This window comes from Sciurus vulgaris (genome assembly GCF_902686455.1).
Source record: "Sciurus vulgaris genome assembly, chromosome: 3".
Lineage (NCBI taxonomy): Eukaryota > Metazoa > Chordata > Mammalia > Rodentia > Sciuridae > Sciurus > Sciurus vulgaris.
In genome coordinates this window covers 112,911,280-112,931,251 of record NC_136463.1, presented here as the reverse complement: position 1 = coordinate 112,931,251, position 19,972 = coordinate 112,911,280, and the positions used below count along the sequence as shown (strand labels likewise).

The 19,972-nt window shown below is 36.5% G+C and overlaps 1 protein-coding gene across 2 annotated transcripts in view; it reads left to right on the top strand.

The window, feature by feature from the left end:
- Positions 1–19,972, top strand: part of LOC306656517 (coiled-coil domain-containing protein 148-like) — a 169,137-nt gene that overhangs the window by 87,891 nt on the left and 61,274 nt on the right. For both annotated transcript variants that reach the window (XM_079131829.1, XM_079131830.1), the window contains exon 4: positions 7,751–7,891. In XM_079131829.1, the coding sequence (XP_078987955.1) occupies positions 7,751–7,891 (141 nt within the window). The remainder of the gene's footprint in view (positions 1–7,750; positions 7,892–19,972) is intronic.

The following is a 19,972-nucleotide window of genomic DNA, read 5'->3' as shown; positions in this document are numbered from 1 at the left end:
TGTGGATGTCTTTTCCTATGAGGTGATTATCTTGAAGGCAGCATATTATTGGATCTTTTTTAAAAATTCAATCTGCCATTCTATATCTTCTGATTAATGAATTTAGGCTATTAACATTCAGGGTTATTATTGAGATATGAATTGTATTCCTGGTCATTTTGGTTTATTTTTGGTTATTAACTTGACTTGATTTCTCCTTTGATTGTCTTTTCCTTTAGTGTAGTTCTTCCATTTGCTGCTTTTCATTGTTGTTTTTCATTTCCTCCTCATGGAATATTTTGCTGAGAATATTCTGTAGCGCAGGATTTCTAGTAGCAAAATTCTTTAACTTTTGTTTATCATGGAAGGTTTTTATTTCATCATGAAATCTGAAGCTGAATTTTGCTCGATATAAGATTCTTGGTTGGCATCCATTTTCTTTTAGAGCTTGGTATATGTTGTTCCAGGACCTCCTAGCTTTGAGGGTCTGGGTTGAGAAATCTGCTGATATTCAAATTTGTTTTCCCCTATGTGTAATCTGATACTTTTCTCCTGTAGCCTTTAAAATTCTATCCTTGTTCTGTATACTAGGCATTTTCATTATAATGTGTGTTCATGTGGATCTGTTATAATTGTGTACATTTGGTGTCCTGTAAGCCTCTTGCATTTGATTTTCCATTTAATTCTTCAGGTTTGGGAAATTTTATGATATTATTTCATTGAAAAGGTTGCACATTCCTTTGGTTTGTATCTCTTTGCCTTCCTCCATCTCAATAAATCAATAAATTTTGTCTTTTCCTGCTATCCCATGTTATCCAAGAATTATTTCCTGCAGGTTCTGTTCATGATTTCTTACCATTTTCACTGTGTGGTCAGTTCTATTTTCAAGATTATATATTTTGTCTTAATTGCCTGAGGTTCTGTCTTCCAAGTGATCTAGTCTATTGGTGATGCTTTCTATTCCTTTTTTAATTTGGCTTATTATTTCCTTCATTTCAAGATTTTCTGTTTTTTTTTTTCCCCAAAATCTCTATTTTTTTGTTGAAGCAATTTTTTTGCTACCTGCATTTGCTCTCTTATCTCTATTTAAGTGATCTTTTGCTGCCTGCATTTGTGGTCTTATATCATCCTTTACATCACAGATCATTTTAACTTTGTATATTCTGAACTCCTTCTCTGACATTTTATCTACTGAACTGACAATGGATTCTATTATTGTAGCATCTTGGTTTGTTTGAGGCACTTTCTTCCCTTGTTTTTTCATGCTGTTCATGTGTCTTCTCTTTAGCAGTGCAGATCCAGGGTATTATAGTTTCTACCTTATGGATTTATAGTGTCCCTGCAAGTTTTCAATACCTTACCTTTAAGGGGGAGATTAATAGTAACAGCACCCAATGCAAACATATGTAGCCTTAAACCAAATAGCTCCTATTAAGGTCTTTTCAGTTTTATAGCAATAAACAGAAATGATGTGTTCGATTATTATCTACAATATAAACAGTAGGTTTCAAAAGTGTCTACAATTTCTAGTGGTGGACAAAAGATAGAACCAGGGAGATGTAGGATGTGATGTTTATGAGATAGGGAGTAAGAATATAGAGTTATTAGATCATAGGAAGAGTGAAAGAAGTCAACTTCAAAAGAAGTTGACTGTTAGCAGGAGAAAAGAGAGAAAGAGACTCTGGGGAAACAGATAAGTGAGAGGAAAATATATAGAGATAGTTAAAAAGAAAAATGTAAAAATAAAAGAATATACAACAAAACTGTAATATATTCAGACATCCCATTCCTCAGTAGCCTGATGCATGAAAAGTACTTGGTTTCAAAAATGTTGGCAATGTGAGAGTGGGAAAAAAAAGAAAAAAGAAAACTCTAGTTCAATGTCTTCTCTTCTTCCCTTCTCATACAATAGATGGGGTTGTCTACAGTTTGCTGGTATCTCCACCCTCAGGATAGTGAAGGTTACCAGGTTGCAAGGGTTAGTTTTGAAGGCAGAATTCTGTAGTGTATAGCAATTGCTGGTTCCCATTGGAAGACTGCATCCCAGGAATTTCCTTTGGGTTCCACTTGTGTAATGTAGGAGCCTGGTCTTAGCCCTTTACATTACCTGTGGACTCCACAATTCCTGATCTCTAATTTAGTCTCTAAACTGTATCTCTCCCACCCTCACCCTTTTGACTTCCCAATCAGAAAACTCTGTCCAAAGGTCTGAGGGCTTGAGTACCTGAACCTGTGCCCATGTTGTGGAGAGCTATTCTGTATTGGGCAGAATAGGACCAGGCATTGAGAGCTGCACACTAGCCATTTGGCTGCAGGTGATGGGCTGTTTTGGTGTCTAAGGGGGTGTTAGGTAACTGAGGATTATGGAATTGGAGGGCCCTGCTGATTGCCAAACCAGCAGGACCAATCGATCAGTGTATGCTGGACTGGGGAGGAAATTGGGGACCAGGCTGGTGTCAGGTCCCAACAAGTGCCTCCTGAGTTGGCCCTGGGACTCTGGTGGGTACCAGGCTGGTTGGCTGGGTAAATCAGGATCCAGATACGTTCACACTATTTTCCAATGTACTGACCCTGTGCAAAGCTCTCTCCTGCTTCTGCAGCAAGATGGTGGCTATTAGCACAACCAGCAGGGAAACCTCAGGTATAACCAAGCCTACAGGGACTTGGTGATGGTCTTCCAGGTTCTGTCTGTTGACCCTACTTGGAAGCAGCTGCATCCCTAGTTGGTGGCAGCAGCAGTAAACCTGGAGGTACCTTGGTGTTGGGTTTCCAGGCCCCCACCAGTGTCCCAAGATGGAAGCTGCCCCAACTAAAGATGGCAATGGTGGCAGCAGAGATGTCCCAAGATGGAGGTGGCCACTTGCAGAAATGGGGCAGTGAAGGAGGGCCCTGTGGTGACATTGGCATCGGGCAGCCTGTTCAGAAATGCAGCGCTGTGATGGGCAGTACTTTGGTGGGCAGCTGCTTCCAGACCCTGTCTGATGTCCCCAGGTGGAGGTTATCACATGGAGGGAGGTATGGCAGCAACTGCAGTGTCTCAAGATGGAGGTGGCCTGGGGAGCCCCGCGTTGGTAGATAGAGCCCCTTGGCAGGGGAGGCCCACGTGGCAGTGGGACAGGAGGAGCCTCTATGATGTTGAGATTATTCAGTGTGTTCAATTGTTGTGAGCCTGCTCCATCCATTGGAAAGTTTCCCATCAACTGCTAATGTGAAGTTTTCAGTAACCATTGATGATCACTAACTACTGTATATTATTTCACTAGGTTCTGCAAAGTGATATATTCTAATACCAATATATGATCTTATTTATTAGGTTTCATTTAAAATGTTTATTTTGATGAATTAAATAGTAAATATTGAGCACCAGTACTCTGCTACACAGCATAAGGGTAGGACAAATGCAGGGATCCTGCTCTAAGTGGAAACATGTTCAGAATCATTAGACAGCAGTCAGTGAAATAAGAGAGAAGAGGACAAGTTGGAGAATGTTTCATGTGAAATATGAACCATGAACCTGTCCATCACCCTAAGAGAAGCATTGTATGAAGAAGGAAGAATCTGAGGACGTTTCAAATGAAGTAGTATATTTGTATCACTCCATGACGCCAAGAAAAAGAATGGCCATATAAGGAAGAACACAGAAAGAAGCCTTCCTTCAGATCAGATATTAGCTAGGTTAAAATGGGATATTGGTTGGAAATGAGAAAGTTAAATTATTTAGATACTATATTGATCACATGACATTACAATCATTAATTTTATAGTCTTATCCTAAAGACATTTGAGAGAAAGATTCTCAGTGAGGTACAGAACTACAACCAAACTCAATGGTTTGAAAATTGATTTGTCATAAATAAAAGCTCATTTGAGCTTAAGAAATATGTGCTCTTCCAAGTAAGTTGTAAAATGTAAAGAAATAGTTATATTGATGGGTACACACAGTAATAAAAGAAATCCATAATATAGGAGACTTGTAGTTCCACAGACCAAATCAGGAAGTTTGAAAGGAAAGGCAAGTACACAAGGCTAGATATGAAGCTGTGACAAAATTATAGATGTTCAGTTTGATCTTGGAAATATTGAACTTTAAGTGCACATACAAATAGCCAGGTCTTTAAGAATTTGTTATAGAATTTGATTGCAGACAAAAATACCTGTCAATGTAGATTTTACAGATAGCTAGAAATGGTGAATTCATAGGAGAGGATGAGCACATCAAATAATAAAAACAGAGAGAAAAGTATGGGGTTGGGGTCAAAGGGTGATCACAGGACTCAAGAAGGAGACAGCATTATCCATTGGTCAAGGAGCAGGGGAGAGCATGGCATGGCCTTGGAAGGAAAGGCTTTTAAACAAGAGAGAGTGGTCAACAGGAACAGGTACCACTGTGAGGGAAAAGAAAGAGCAGCAGAGAACTATGCTTTGGGTGTTCATGAAACAGCTCACTGACAGCCCTTGACAGGACATTTGATTTTAACAGTCGTAAGTTACACATGGAAAATGACTACACAAAGGAAAGGTTTGGGCAACAGGTGATCTGTCCAGAAGGCACAGATGATGTTTGGCAGGCCTGGGCTTCAAAAGAAGAAGGCAAGTCAGGTGCAGTGGAGCATGCCTGAAAATCCAGTGACTCAGGAGACTGAGGCAGGAGGATCTCGAGTTCAAAGCAAACCTCAGCAACTCAGTGAGACTGTCTCTAAATAAAATACAAAATAGGGCTGGGGATGTGGTTCAGTTGTCAAGTGCCCCTGAGTTCAATCTCCAGTACCACCCCACACCCAAAAAAAAGAAAGTAGCAAATATGATGGTTAGGATAATCAGCAGGTAGGGAAACATCTGTGCTTGAACCAGGAGTGGGAATTTCCTTGGTTATTTCAATAAGCATGCAAAACACATTTTTAAAAAAAAGCATTTGTATACACATACATACCACATTTTCTTTATCCATTGGGCGGAATAGGGAACAATAGAGTTACTTTATATTAGGTAGAGGGGAGTGAAGGGAAAGGAAGGGGTAAGGGGGTAGGAAGGATAGCAGAGTGAAACAGTCATTATTACCTCATGTATACATATGAATGTATAACCAATGTGATCCTACAATATGTATAATCAGAAAAATGAGAGATTACACTTTATGTATGATCTATCAAAATGTATAAATGCATTCTGTCACATGTAACTAATTAGAACAAAAAAATTTTTAAAAGCATTTGTAGAGAACTAAAATTTTGAATATAGTTAATGATAAAAGAGCTTTGCAGTCATTTTAATCATATTTATAGGACATTGTTTTTTCCAGTTTCATTTTATGTTATTATTAATGAATGGCATTTATATCAAATATGTACAAAATTTGGTATTTAATTGAAAGGCTAGTTTTTTTCCTTTTCTAAACAAAAATTTTGCATACTTCTGCATTGTCCTCCTCACTTCTTCCTCATCTAGATTGTATACATGGACCAGATAAATGTTTCTTTTTAATTTTTTAATCTTACTTCTTGCTTAAAAAGAAAATATGTTTGTAACAAAAATGTCACCCACCATCACAGAAAGACTTAAAGAACAAGTTTTTTAAATCCCATGGAATGATTTTATTCAGAGAAAATCAATATTGTCATTTTGACAAACCTCTTTCCAAGTGTTTTTCTTTGCGTACGTGCATAGATAACATTTTATGTTAATGAGATTATACTAACATGTGGTTTTGCATCTGCTCTTTTGCACCTCATAATATGTTGTGGACATTTTATTTGATGATGACTGCAGAGATTTAACATCGCTTTTCAACAGTGTTTATTATATGAATGTACCATAATTAACTTAAGCCATATCCTATTGCTAGACATTCAGAGTTTTTATTTCCATCTGCTAATATTTTATTAAGAATTTTTGTATCCATATTCATGAAAGTGTGGTAGATCATTTCTACCTTTTAAAATGGCCTTGCAAGTTTTTGAATCAAGGTATTTTTGCTCCTATGAAGAGAATGGACCCAACTTATTCTTGGTGGGAGGATATTCAATAATGTATTCAGTTTCTCTAGTAGATATGGGACAACAAAGAGCTAAAAGAAAATAATTTTTGAACCACAATTTTATACCCAGTGGTGGCATCTTTCATAATTGAATGTGGAATAAAAGATAATGCAACTATTGGGATGAAATGAAAAAAATCACTTTTTCATATAGCTTAGGGATGTGTAAATGCTTCAAATGGAAAGGCCCAGCAGAATGTTAGGCTCACTTTTCTGCATTTTCCTTTTTTTTCTGGGATATTGTCCTCTCACTCTCTTGTAGTTTTGACCTTCTCACTTTTTCTCTTCATTTCTGAGATAATGCCTAAATCTCTACTTGGCTCTACATTCTACTTGGTTTCTAGGTTTTATGCAACAATTGGCAAATATGCTCAGGAGAAAATATTGCAGAGAATGTCTAGCTCACCTCACTGTGCTTCCCTCTCCCAGACAAGCCCCAGGTCTCCTAAAAATGCAGGTTCTTTTAATTTTCTTATCCCTCAACTTTGCTTGCAGAGGGACTGCACTGGCTGGTGCTTCCATCTGACTGTGGCATTGGCTGTACCACTCAGGATTTCTTTCATGTTTTGTTATATCCAACCTCCTGAGTTCCCAATCTGCTTTGAATATTCAGTTTTAAATTCCCAGGAAAGTTCCCCCCACCTTTTTGTTTTGTTTTGTTTTTGTTTTTGTTTTTGTTTTGTTGTTCACCCACCTTGCTGCCTGTCTACTTTCTTGGTTTCATACCACAGAGCAGCTAGGAAAGTAGCTTCCTGTATTCCACCATCTTGAAACCCACCCAACATTTAGAGTTTTTCCAGATTTTCTTTGTATATATTTGGTTGGTTTTTGTTTTTTGGTACCAGGGATTAATCTCAGGGGTGCTTTATCACTGGGTCACATCCCTGGTCCATTTTATTTTTTAGTTTGAGGCAGAGTCTTGCTAGGTTGCTTAGGGCCTCACTAAATTGCTGAAGCTGGCTTTGAACTTGGAATCCTCCTGCCTCAGCCCCACAAGCTGCTGGGATTATACATATGTGCCATGGCACATGGCCAAATTTTCTATTTTAAGCACCATTGTCATGAACATTCCTATGGATACATTGTTTTGTACTTGTCCAGTTGATTTTCTTTCAATTATTTCCTGGAGATAGGTTTGGGGATTAAAGACTATATGTATTTTATAATGTGATACATATTTTCATGTTACCAAAAATGCTACTAAAAAAAGCCATATCAAATATACTTCTACCAGTAGCATATATCAGTACTTGAGAAGTTCTTTTTAGTGTCTGAATTGTTTTTTCATCTTAATTCAGACTTGTTTTTATATTTAAAAAGTAAGAAAACTGAAATATATTCGTGGTTCTTAAACTTTTTTAGGGTCCCAGAGCAATTTAGAATTTTTGAGAGTTGTTTGGCCTATTTTTCAGAAAAGTACACATGCAAAAACACAGTTTTTTTTTTTTGCATACTACTTTTTGGAACTCACAGTTCCTTTAGAGTTAAATCACAAACTCTAGTACTTCACTACATGAACACAGATCAAGAATCTCTGAAGGAGGTGATTTAAGTCATTATTTTTCCCATCACTAACATATACACATCTTTCACGCACATGTGATATACTCATATGCACACAGAATTTAAATGTGTATTTGGACAGGATTTGACTTCTGCTTGATAAAGAAACTAACCTTATGTTAAATCACTTGAGTATGTATGATTACTGAAAAGAAATGTTTCTATTTATTTCAGGTTTTCCAATGGCGAGCCCACCAGGAAGAGTTGGCAAGATTGGAAATTGAAATTTCTGCCAGAAGAAGAGAAAAGGAAGAGGAGAAAGAGAAACTGTGGAAAAAGAAGGAATTGTTGCAAAGAGAAGAGAAGAAGAAAAAGGTACAAAATCTTCTGTTAATATAAATGGGCAAATGAATATTAAATTGCTTGATTGAGCCTTAATTCATCTTGGTTTTAGAAATGGAATTCTCAAATACAGTTCTGAGAACATTTTCAAGAGTCTAGTTGAGTTTTGCTTTAGTTTATTTGAGCATCCAAGATTTGTAGGAATGGAAGAGAGTCCATTTTGTTGACCTTCATGAGCATAGGGACCTGTGATTGATTATAAGAGATGCTATAGGAAAAAAAAAAAAAAAACTAAAAAGATAAAGTATATGACTATTGCCAACTCTTGAACTAAAGAGATTCATGACAAAGTTTGCAGGGTGTTTAGGTAGAATTTTGGTTGATGGTCATGTGGCAAAAGATTGCTAAAAATGTACTTTTGGAATCTCTATACTGCTTTCCAGAGTGGCTGCACCAAACTGCAGCTCCACCAGCAATGTATGAGCGTACCTTTTTTCTCACCAACACCTATTGCTGCTTTTATTCTTGATAATAGCCATTCTAATTGAGGTGAGATGGAATCTTAGGTTAGTTTTGATTTGCATTTCTCTTATTACTAGAGATGTTGAACACTTTTTCATATATCTGTTGATTGCTTATAGATCTTCTGTGAAGTGTCTGCTCATTTCCTTAGCCCATTTGTTGAATATATTATGTGTAATCTTGGTGTAAAGTTTTTTGAGTTCTTTATAAATTTTGTAGATTAGTGCTCTATCTGAAGTGTGTGTGGCAAAGATTTTCTCTCACTCTGTAGGCTGTTTCTTCACATTGTTGATTGTTCCCTTTGCTGAGAAAAAGTTTTTTAGTTTGAATCTATCCCATTTATTGATTCCTTCTTTTATTTCTTGTTCTTTGGAAAACTTGGAATGGGACCACCATTTGACTCAGCTATCCCACTCCTTTGCCTATACCCATAGGACTTAAAATATGCATATTACAGTGACACAGCCACATCAAAGTTTATAGCAGCTAAATTCATAATAGCTAGATTGTGGAACCAATCTAGATACCCTTCAACAGATGAATGGATAAAGAAACTGTGGTACATAAACACAATAGAATATTAATCATCCATAAAGAAGAATAAAATTATGGCATTTGCAGGTAAATGAATGGAGTTGGAGAATATCATGTTAGGTGAAATAAGCCAATCCCAAAAGTCCAAAGACTGAATGATTTCTCTCATAAGTGAATGATAATATATAATGGGGGCTGGTGGGGAGGCAAGAATGGAGAGAGGAGAGATTGTGTAGAGAAAAATGAGGGGTGGGAAGAGGGTGGGGGGAAGGAAAGAGAATGAAACAAACATCATTACTCTATGTACATGTATGATTACACAAACGGTGTGACTCTACTTCGTGTGCAACCAGAGAAATGAAAGTTGTACCGCATTTGTGTACAATGAATCAAAATTTTTTAAAAATGTACCATTGGTAAAATATATTGTATGAGAGAATACAATTCATCGAATGCCAAGAATTTACTTCTTGATTATTTGTTAGAGAGTTTAGTTTTTCACTTACTGACACAAAATTATCATTCTTCTTTTGAACAAACATTTGTGTAGCAATATTAAAATTATCAAGCAGCTTAACAACTTTGAAGGGATTGCTAATAATCTATGGAAGATAGATTATACTTTATGGTTGAATTTTTAAATATATATATGATATATTCATTAAGGTATTTGTATTTGTTTCTGCAACAAAAATTATAGTGTTTCAGTAAAGATGTATTTGTTAAAAATTTTATCAGATTTATTAATGAATTTTATGGATTTGCTGACTGTCAAAATAATTTAGAAAAAGGCAATTAATTTTTGATCAATACAATGAAAGGAAATCTCTACACCTGTGTGTTTCCAACAGTAGCACATATCAGTAACCCAAAAGTTCACCTGTATTGATTTGATTTGCATAATGTAAAAACACTTTCTTTTGAAAAACTGATTATAGTGCTAAGAATGACTAATTAATTCATAGTTGTTTGTGGGTAAACTTTCTTTTTTTGACCTCTTGGGGTATGCAACTAATGAAGTCTGTGAAGTCCTTGTTTAGATGTTTTTCCTTCAAAGTAGAATATGTGGCAGACAAAGGAACTATGGATTTTGGGTCAATAAGAGGGTTTTTCTGAATTTTATACTATTGTTATCATTGTTCTTTGTTTTATGTCTTTATATCAGCAAGTTGGGTATAGAAGTAGCATTGTGGAAAACAACACATATAAAATTTATATGGTCTTTTGACAAAGTTGCTAAGAAAATGTATTTCACAGTTATGTGTTTAATTAAAAAGTGAATTCAGTTTTCAGTTCTATGGGAGCAAGTGTGGTGATTTTATCAGGTCCCTATCAAGTGAGTTGATGTTTAAAAGAAATAATTGTGTGTACCAGAGGAACCCATAAAATTGATCATGTTTCAAATAATATAAATGAATTATATATCCTTTGGGGCAACTTATTATTTATTTGTCATGAAAGCACAGTGTTATGGTTTAGACACAAAGTGTCTCCCAAAGACTTATGTGTTGAAGACTTAGTCCTCAGTGCAACAATGTTCAAAGGTGGGACTTTGGGGAAATGGCTGACTCATGAAGGCTCTGACCTTGTCAGTGGATTAATGGATTTAGAGCTGAATAGACTACTGGGAGGTGGTTGAAACTCTAGGCAAGTGGGGCGTGGTTGGAGGAAGTAGGTCACTGTGGCACATCTTTGGGGACTATATATTATTTTTCCTACCCCTTCCTTTCCCCACCTTTCCAGCTGCCATGACTTGAGCAACTTTCTTCTACCATGCCCTTCTGCCATGATATTCTGCCTTACTTCAGTCCCAGAGCAATGGAGTTGGCTGCCCATGGACTAAAATCTCTGAAACCATGAACCAAAATAAACCTTTCTTCCTCTAAATTTGTTTCCCTCAGGTATTTGTCACAGCAATGAAAAACTGACTAACACATACGGTATTTGAAAAGTGTATCCATATACTTTTGTCTTTTACCTGGGTTGCTCTCATAGCATTTCCTCTCTATGAATTAGCATGCCACAAAGGGTGTTACCAAACATTTGTTTTCATTTAGTATCATCTTAAATGTTATATGAGGAGATTTAGATACAGTTCCATCCTCTGGGGGTTTACAAAGATAGAGAAAATACAAATGTTAACTCAAGTATTGAGAATGGAAGTACGGGCATTTAATTGTAAACACTAGATTTGAGTTGAATAGTTGTCATGGATACATAAGAGAGGATGGAGGGACATTGCTAGCTATCTTCCCTGCAGGGTGTAAACAAGATTTCTGGAAGTAAAAGAAATGGATTTTGAAAGATGGGAGAAAATGGAGAAAATGCACACACAGGCACATGCTCATGAACACAAACGCATACAACTCACACTTGTAACAAATGGAGTAATGAAAAGGAATAATAAAACAATTACAATGTTTAAGGTGATGAAAGCGTTAATCCAAGTCCACCTTAAAATAAGAAGGTACTTATGCCTGAAAGGATGAAGACTGAAGAGAATTTCAGTATCATCATTCATGTGTGTAGATTAAGCCTAAATATCTACTCCACATTTGAGAATGCAAAAATGAACCTATACCTATGAGCATAAATGAAGCAAATGTTGAAAAGTTTTCATACCTAAATGCATTTTTTAGCCCCTGGTTGCATTTTAATAAGCTGTATGCAGGGCACTGCTTTACTGTCTTGCACTTTATTATGAGGGATATTATAAGAAATGTCCAATTAAATGTTTTTCTTATTGGTACAAAGTATAGCTGTAAGCCAAGTTTGTTTTCAACCCCTTACAAATTGTGTAGGACCAAAGCATATGGTTTGTTTCATTTACTTTCTTTTAAAAATACTTTTTACATTTATAAAATATATTAAAGCACAGAAGCTGACATAATAAATACATTAGTACCCATCACCTAGCACTGAAAATATTAATGTTTTTCATTTCACTTCAGATATGTTTTTTTAAAAATCTAAATTAAGTTGAATATTTCAGATAAAGTTGAAGTCCTTTTTCTGAAGTCTTAGTACCATTTCCCTTCCTTATCGCCTCAGAGGTAATCACAATCATTAATTTTATTTCTATCTTTCTGGGCCATATATCGATTTTAGTATATTTTGACATAGAGCTTGTGATTTTAAATTTTTCATGAACATTATCATGCCACATCACTCTACAACATGTACTTTTTCTTTCATCCTTGTTTTGAGATATACCCATATTAATGCATAGACTTAGTTCATTCTTTTAGTTGCTGTTTGGCGTTCCACAGTAGCACAGACTACCATTTATCCATTCTCCTTGTGGCTGACATTTAAATTTGCAAAATTTTGGTTTTAGCTGCTGTACTACAGGTCTTTAGCTGCTATACTTCAGGGTCTTCTCCAAGGTAGACCTAGAAGGGAAATTGCTGTGTTGTTAGATTTGTATATTTTTAATTTTATAAGTTTTTTGACCTTATAAGATATTACAACTGTGATTTTTGAATTCTGCCAGTCTGATAAATGTGAAAAGTGCCTTAATAATATTTTAATTTGTATTTCCATAATTACTTATGAAATTGAAAATCTTTTTATGCTTACAAGGCAGTTTTCTTTCTCTGTAAATTACTTATTTGTGCTTTTTCTCCATTTTCTATTTTTTCTTTATCTATAAAAGTACTTTATAAGTTCTGGATATTACTTTTTATCAGTTATATGAATTGCAGATACTTTCTTCCATTGGTCATTTGCCATTTAATTTTTTTTTTTTTTTTTTTTTGTACCAGAGATTGAATCCAGGGGTGCTTAACGTCCCCGTATCCCCAGTCCTTTTTAGTTTCTATTTTGAGATAGGCTCTCACTAAGTTGCTTAGGGCCTCACTTAGTTGCTGAGGCTGGTCTCAAACTTTCAATTCTCCTGTCTCAGCTCCCTGAGCCACTGGGATTACAGGTGTATGCCACCATACCCAGCTGCCTTTTAATTTTGCTTATAGTGTCATCTATAGTTTTACAGAAGTTTAAGATTATCTATATTATGTTTGCCTGTGCTAGAGGCCATATGTATTTTACTTACTGGCTCAGTACCAGTTTCTATATTGATTTTTAGACTTAGAACAGACACTGTATTTGGGAGCCTAGTATGAATCTTACAGAACTTGTGCACTGCACCAGCATAGGATTTTGCACTTGATCCCTTTGGTCCTCTGGTTCCCCTTGTCTTTCTCCTATGGAATGATTATGATGTAGCTAATCCATTTTGTGTCTGGTTGTGTCCTATATGACATCTGTTCTTCGTAATTGGCTTGCCTCTAGCTTCTCTCTATGTATGAGTCCCACAGTTGTGAAGGAACAGCCACCGGCCATTCAGATCTTTTTTAAAAGGTCCTACTTTTCTTTAACAGTCCTTTGTCAAAGGGGCCAAAAATATGCAATGGAGAAAAGATAGCCTCTTCAACAAATGGTGCTGGGAAAACTGGAAATCCATATGCAACAGAATAAAATTAAACCCCTATCTCTCACCCTGCACAAAACTCAACTCAAAATGGATCAAGGACCTCAGAATCAGACCAGAGACCCTTCATCTTATAGAAGAAAAAGTAGGTCCAAATCTTCAACATGTCGGCTTAGGATTAGACTTCCTTAACAGGACTCCCATAGCACAAGAAATAAAAGCAAGAATCAACAACTGAGATAGATTCAAACTAAAAAGCTTTCTCTCAGCAAAGGAAACTATCAGCAATGTGAAGAGAGAGCCTACAGAGTGGGAGAATATCTTTGCCACTCATACTTCAGATAGAGCACTAATTTCCAGAATATATCAAGAACTCAAAAAACACTACACCAGGAATACAAATAATCCAATCAACAAATGGGCTAAGGATATGAACAGACACTTCACAGAAGATCTACAAGCAATGAACAGATATATGAAAAAATGTTCAACATCTCTAGTAATAAGAGAAATGCAAATCAAAACTATTCTAAGATTCCATCTCACCCCAATTAGAATGGCAATTATCAAGAACACAAGCAACAACAAGTGTTGGCAAGGATGTGGGGAAAAAGATATACTCATACACTGCTGGTAGGTTTGCAAATTAGTGCAGCCACTCTGGAAAGCAGTATGGAGATTCCTCAGAAAGCTTGGAATGGGACCACCATTTGACCCAGCTATCCCACTCCTCAGCCTATACCCAAGGACTTAAAATCAGCATACTACAGAGATACAGCCACATCAATGTTCATAGCTGCTCAATTCACTGTAGCCAGATTGTGGAACCACCTAGATGTCCTTCAATTGATGAATGGATAAAGAAACTGTGGTATATATATATATATATATATATATATATATATATATATAATATATGGTATATATAATATGTGGTATATATATATATATAATGGAATATTACTCAGCCATAAAGAATGATAAAATTATGGCATTTGCAGGCAAATGGATGAAATTGGAGAATATCATGCTAAGTGAGATAAGCCAATCTCAAAAAACCAAAGGATGAATGATCTCGCTGATAAGCAGATGATGACACATAATGGGGGGTTGGAGGGGAGCAAGAATGGAGGAAGGAAGGACTGTATAGAGGGAAAAGAGGGGTGGGAGGGGTGGGGGGAAGGGAGAAATAACAGGATGAATTAAACAACATTACCCTATGTAAATGTATGATTACACAAATGGTATGCCTTTACGCCATGTACAAACAAACAACATGTATCCCATTTGTTTACAATAAAAAAAAAAAAAGAGCCCTTTGTTTTCAATTTCCTCTCCTTCCTCTGACTTTGAGTTCCATCTTTATTTTTAGTACCGGGGTGTGTGTGTGTGTGTGTTGTGTTATGTTATATTTTGTCTAGAATTTCTATGTATTTGAGATAGAAAAGGAAATTTCCACGTTAACTCAGACATACTGATGAAAGTGCTGGCTATCTTTATATATATAACTACAAAATTAGATTTTCTTTGTTTAGATTTTCTTTGTTTAGATGTTCTTTCTTTGTTTCTATAAGGTTGGAGGCAACTTTTGGTTTTTTAGCATTTAATAGCAGGTTGGCCCATAATCCCAGCAGGAACTCCCTCTAACTTTAGATATCTTGCTTTGCTAGTTTGTGCTTTTCTTTTCTTTTTCTTTTTCTTTTTCTTTTTTCTCTTTCTTTTCTTTTCCATTCTCTAACCCTCCCACCCCCACTGTTTCACCTATCTGTCCCTTTGAACTCATAGGGAAAAAGCAAAAGAGTTAGAGAAACTATGTTATATGTAAAACCCCACCATAGGATTTCCAAAAAGACATGATTTTTTTGAACATTTTTTTCCCAGTAGTTTGTCGTTTATGGCTCATTTGATGGAGGAACATTTTAGTTTGTATACAGTGCTAAAGTTTACCCTGGTAGGTGCCTGCTCCTTAGACGACTTTTTTTCTGGGTTTTAAAACTAAACAAATATAATATTCACAATTTTCACAATTTCATCTGAAGACTCAAGAGAAGTTTTGATTCATAAGTTGTTAGATCATACTGGTAATTTTTCATAAGCATCTCATCTTTCTATTTTTTGAAAATATTGGCATGATAATATCAGAAGACAATGCTTTTTCATAAATGATCCCTTGGAGCTATCATAAGCAACAAAATTACTGTGCTAGATGGACCTTAAAATGTCTGGTATGTAATATTGTCCCTGCACCACCTTTTGACTAGATGTAGCTCTTTGGGTGGTATGAACAACATATAAATTGTTCTTCATCATAGAGTTTCAGGAGATTTGTTGCTGCATGACACCTAGTCTAGAGTCCCATGGGGCCAAGCCACTGGTAGTTCCAGCCTTGCTCCACAAATGGGGAGTTTGAACAAGAATCTTGTGAAAAAGAGTCATATTCCTTTCCTGGCCTAACATTTCATAATTCTTTGCAAATTTTATCCAGCTCCTAATCTAGCACTGCAAACTACCACTTTGTATAATCAAAGGGTGGGGAGCAATTTTCAGGGAAGACAGGAAACCTCCACTGGGCATGTGACCTTCAACATTAACTTAGAGAGGTTTCTAGAGAGAGGTCTGTCATTTTGTGAATTCTCAGCCTCTTGTGGCATCATACCAGGGATACCTAAAGCACCCAGCTTCAGTGAACCTTGACACTTGAGTGTTCCTCAATGTCTTCAGGGGACCTGGCAGACAGTCAGAATCCCGTGCATCCTGCAGACAATTAAGAGGAGAGGCAGTCTATGACAAGGGCAGGCTATCACAAGAGGAATGCAGGTGGAGGAAAGTGCTCCTTCTCCCAAGATGCCAGGAGCTCTGTGTCCTGAAGGGAATCCAGCATCTTCTCAATTCAGAGCAAAGCAGTTCTTCCAGCGTGGGAATTAGTGGGTTCAGAAGAGGGAAGCTTATCATGGAAATCTCTTCTGTAGTGTTTTGTAATTTAATAATATGCTGATATAAAAAAGTAAGAATAGAGACAAAAAGGTGAGCATGTAATAAATTTTTTTAAAGGTCAGACTTCAAACTTTACTTTTTGAGGATTGTTGGGATTTTAGGAATCCCCTACATAATCACCAGAATTGTAAATACTGTGGATTTTATTCCCACAATTAGATTATATGGTAGAGTTGGCCTTATAATAGGGAGATTATCTGACTGGGCCTGACCCAATCACATAAGCCCTTTTAAGCAAAGAGTTTTCTCTGGTTGGTTGCAGGGAGGGTAGTCAAAGATTTGAAGCTCAGGAACCTGACCTACCACTGATTGCTGAAAGAAGAAGGGAGTCATATGGCAAGGGGTATGAGTGTCTTCTCAGAGCTGAAACTATCCCTGGCTCAGCCAGCAAAGAAATGGGAAACTATAACATAGTCTTATGACCAAAGGAATCCAATTCTGGCAAAAACAAGAATGGTGTTGGAAGCAGATTTTTCTCTAAATAAGAACTTGGTTTTGACAAAACCCATGATTTCGGTCTTGTGATACCACAAGCAAAAAGCCTAGGTGTGTTATGTTGGACCTCTGATTTACAAAATTCTGAGCTAATAAATGAGTGTTGTTTCAAGATTACAAATCTGTCATAATTTTTATACAATAGTAGCTTCAAAAACAAAACCCTAATATAGCTTTTGTTATCTGGAAGTGAAATATTGCCATAACAAATACTTTAAAGTGTGGAAATGGCTTTGAAATCTCAAAGTAGAAAAAAGGTGGAAGAATTTTAAAGATATCATTTTGAGGTTGATAGAAAAAGATTAGATTACCTTGAATAGGTGATCAGTAGCAATATAGTTGTTAAAGGTATGACTGGTGAAGGCTCAGGAAGAAGTGATGACCATTTTACTGGAAGTTGGATGAAGGAGGATCACTGTTATATGGTGAACAAAAAGTTTGGGGAAATTGCACCTTGGAACTGGGTGGAAAAGAAATGCATAAGTAATGAAATTCCCAAGTGACAGAAGAAGATTTGCAAGGGTTTGAAGGTGTCACCTGGCTTCTTTCTGCTGCTGAAAGTTAAAAGGAGAGAGAGAGAGATTTAGAGAAGAACTGTTAAACAAAAAGGATCTGGACTTAATGCTTTGGGATATCCTCAGTTTATCCAGATGGGAAAAGACCCAAGAGTAAAGAGTTATCACCAATAGGATGTCAAAGATGAAAGACTGAGTATGTGAACATAAGGTCCTTTACCATAACCTCAAAAAGATCAAAGGTCAGAGTATTCATAAAAGATCAAAGGTCAGAGTTACATAAAACATCCTTCTAGGAGATTAAGGGTGCTTCTCCTGGATATTTTCAAACTAGATGGCCTCCTGGAAGTTTAAGGGAGATGGCCTTCAGCCACCCCAACAGAGGCCAAGAGTGAGAGGATAATCTCAAAAAGATTGTGGGTGTGACTTTTGTCTAATATAATGAATTCCAGTAAAATCCACACAAGGCCCATTGGGTTCTTAAGAAAGGAACAGAGAGTGTGCAATATGAAAGGAGGCTAATGGGACCAGAATTCTACTGGCAGGAAGCAAACTATAAAGCTATGTAACCAGAGGCTTGTACTACCATTAATAATTAAAAAAAAAAAAAAAAAAAAAAGACTCAGAGGGTAGAATCAAGAGCCCAGAGGACTGTTTTGATAGTGTAAGCATTAAAGGCTATGGTTGGCTCCTGTGGCCACCTGACATTCCTAATTCTTCCAGCATTTAATCAGAGCCACCCGTCTGGGTTCATTGAGGGCTGACACTACCCATATTTCCCTGGAAGGGGACAGGCTGTTTGGGTAGGGAAGGAAAAATTGCTTGCTAAAGACAGATGATGTTTTAAAGAGAGACTAAGTTGAACTGCACATGCTCAGTCACTTTTCCAAATTTACCCAAATGAGGGGCAGCAACTCTGAACCATTTAGGAGAGGGGAAGCTTCTAGCTATGTGAGGAGTGGAAGATGAGAATTTTCTCAAATAAGAGTATAGGCTGGTTTTAATATTCCCAGGTATGTCCACAACTCTAAAATGATATTTCACTTAAAACCCAAAAGAAGAACCGTTCAAAGACACCTCTTTTTTCAGTCATACATTAGCCTTAAATAGCCCATTAATAACCTCATTTAGAATGGAGCCAAGAAATGTAGAAAATGGATATCTTGGAGTTGATCTAAGGGGATACAGTTATAATAAAGATGAAGAAGAACCAACATGGAAAATAAATAAATAAAATCATAAATTGGTGTTTTAGTCAGCTTTTTTTTTTTTGCTGCTGTGAGTAAATGATCTGACAAGACAATTTTAGAGGAGAAAAAGCTTATTTGAGGGCCCATGGGTTCAGAGGGCTCAGTCCATAGACAACCAGATCCATTCCTTGAGAATCCAGGTGAGGTAGAACATCATGGAGGAAGACTATGGCCAAGGGAAGCAGCTCTCATGATGATCATGATGATCAGCAAGCACAGAGAGACTCTACTCACCAGATACAAAATATATACCACAAAGCCATGCCCCCAGTGCCCAACTCCTCCAGCCACACCCTACCCTCCTTCAGTTACCACTCAGTTAATCCCCATCAGGGGATTAATTCACTGATTGGATTAAGACCTTCATAACAATCATTTCTTCCTGCATTATATCACACACGAGCTTTGGGGGACACCTAATATCTAAACCATAACAACTGGGTAACAAATGTGGAAGGCCACATACAACCCAAGAGAGCCCATTACAAGTGGGAAATGTCTCAGGGTGCTATTGAGCACAGGGGCTTTTTTCATTCACTTGAATCTGAGCTGGGGTCCAGAACTGCCAGTTGCTAATTGTATAACTTTATAGGAAGTTATCTAAGTTTAGTTTTTGTATTTATAATATTGAAAAAATTAAGCAAAATAATGCAGGTGAAATAGTTAGCACATGCCTGCCTCCTAGAAATAACTCTATAAATAAGATTATAATAAATTTTGATATTATTGCTAACCCCGTGGAATGGTAGTATAGAAAGTAATTAGAAAAATATAAGAATAGCATAGGACAGTTAGGAATGATAATGATAATATTTAAAGGCAATGGTATTAAGGCTGGTTCAGAAACTGAAGTACTAGACGCAGTTCTTTTTATCTTTGCTTAGTTGTTTTTATCTGGCAGGAAGATATCTCTAACATGATATAACTCTAACTCTAGACTCTGTATAACTATTTGAAAGTTCTAGGAAAATGAAATTTTCTAATCACAACATGGAGCATGCCTGAATAGGTATCTGTAGTTCTTCACTTTGAACCAAAGGATCATTGATTCATTTGTACATTCTATGGTTCTCAGTAATCATTCATTCATTTACTTACTCAGTAAATATATACCAAGGGCCTTTAATGTAATAAGTATTATACCCAGTCCTTCATTCTTTATACCCTATGTAATTATAAGAGGACACTCAAAAGAAATTGTCCCTATTCTGGTATCTTTTTAAAGGCTGTGTTCAATTGCTCTGCCATAGCAATAATTTGCAGTCAATAGATGTTATGGTTTGATGTGAGGTATTACCCAAAAGATCATGTGAGATAATGCAAGAAGGTTCAGAGGAGAAATGATTGGGTTGTAAGAGTCTTTTCCCAGTCAGTG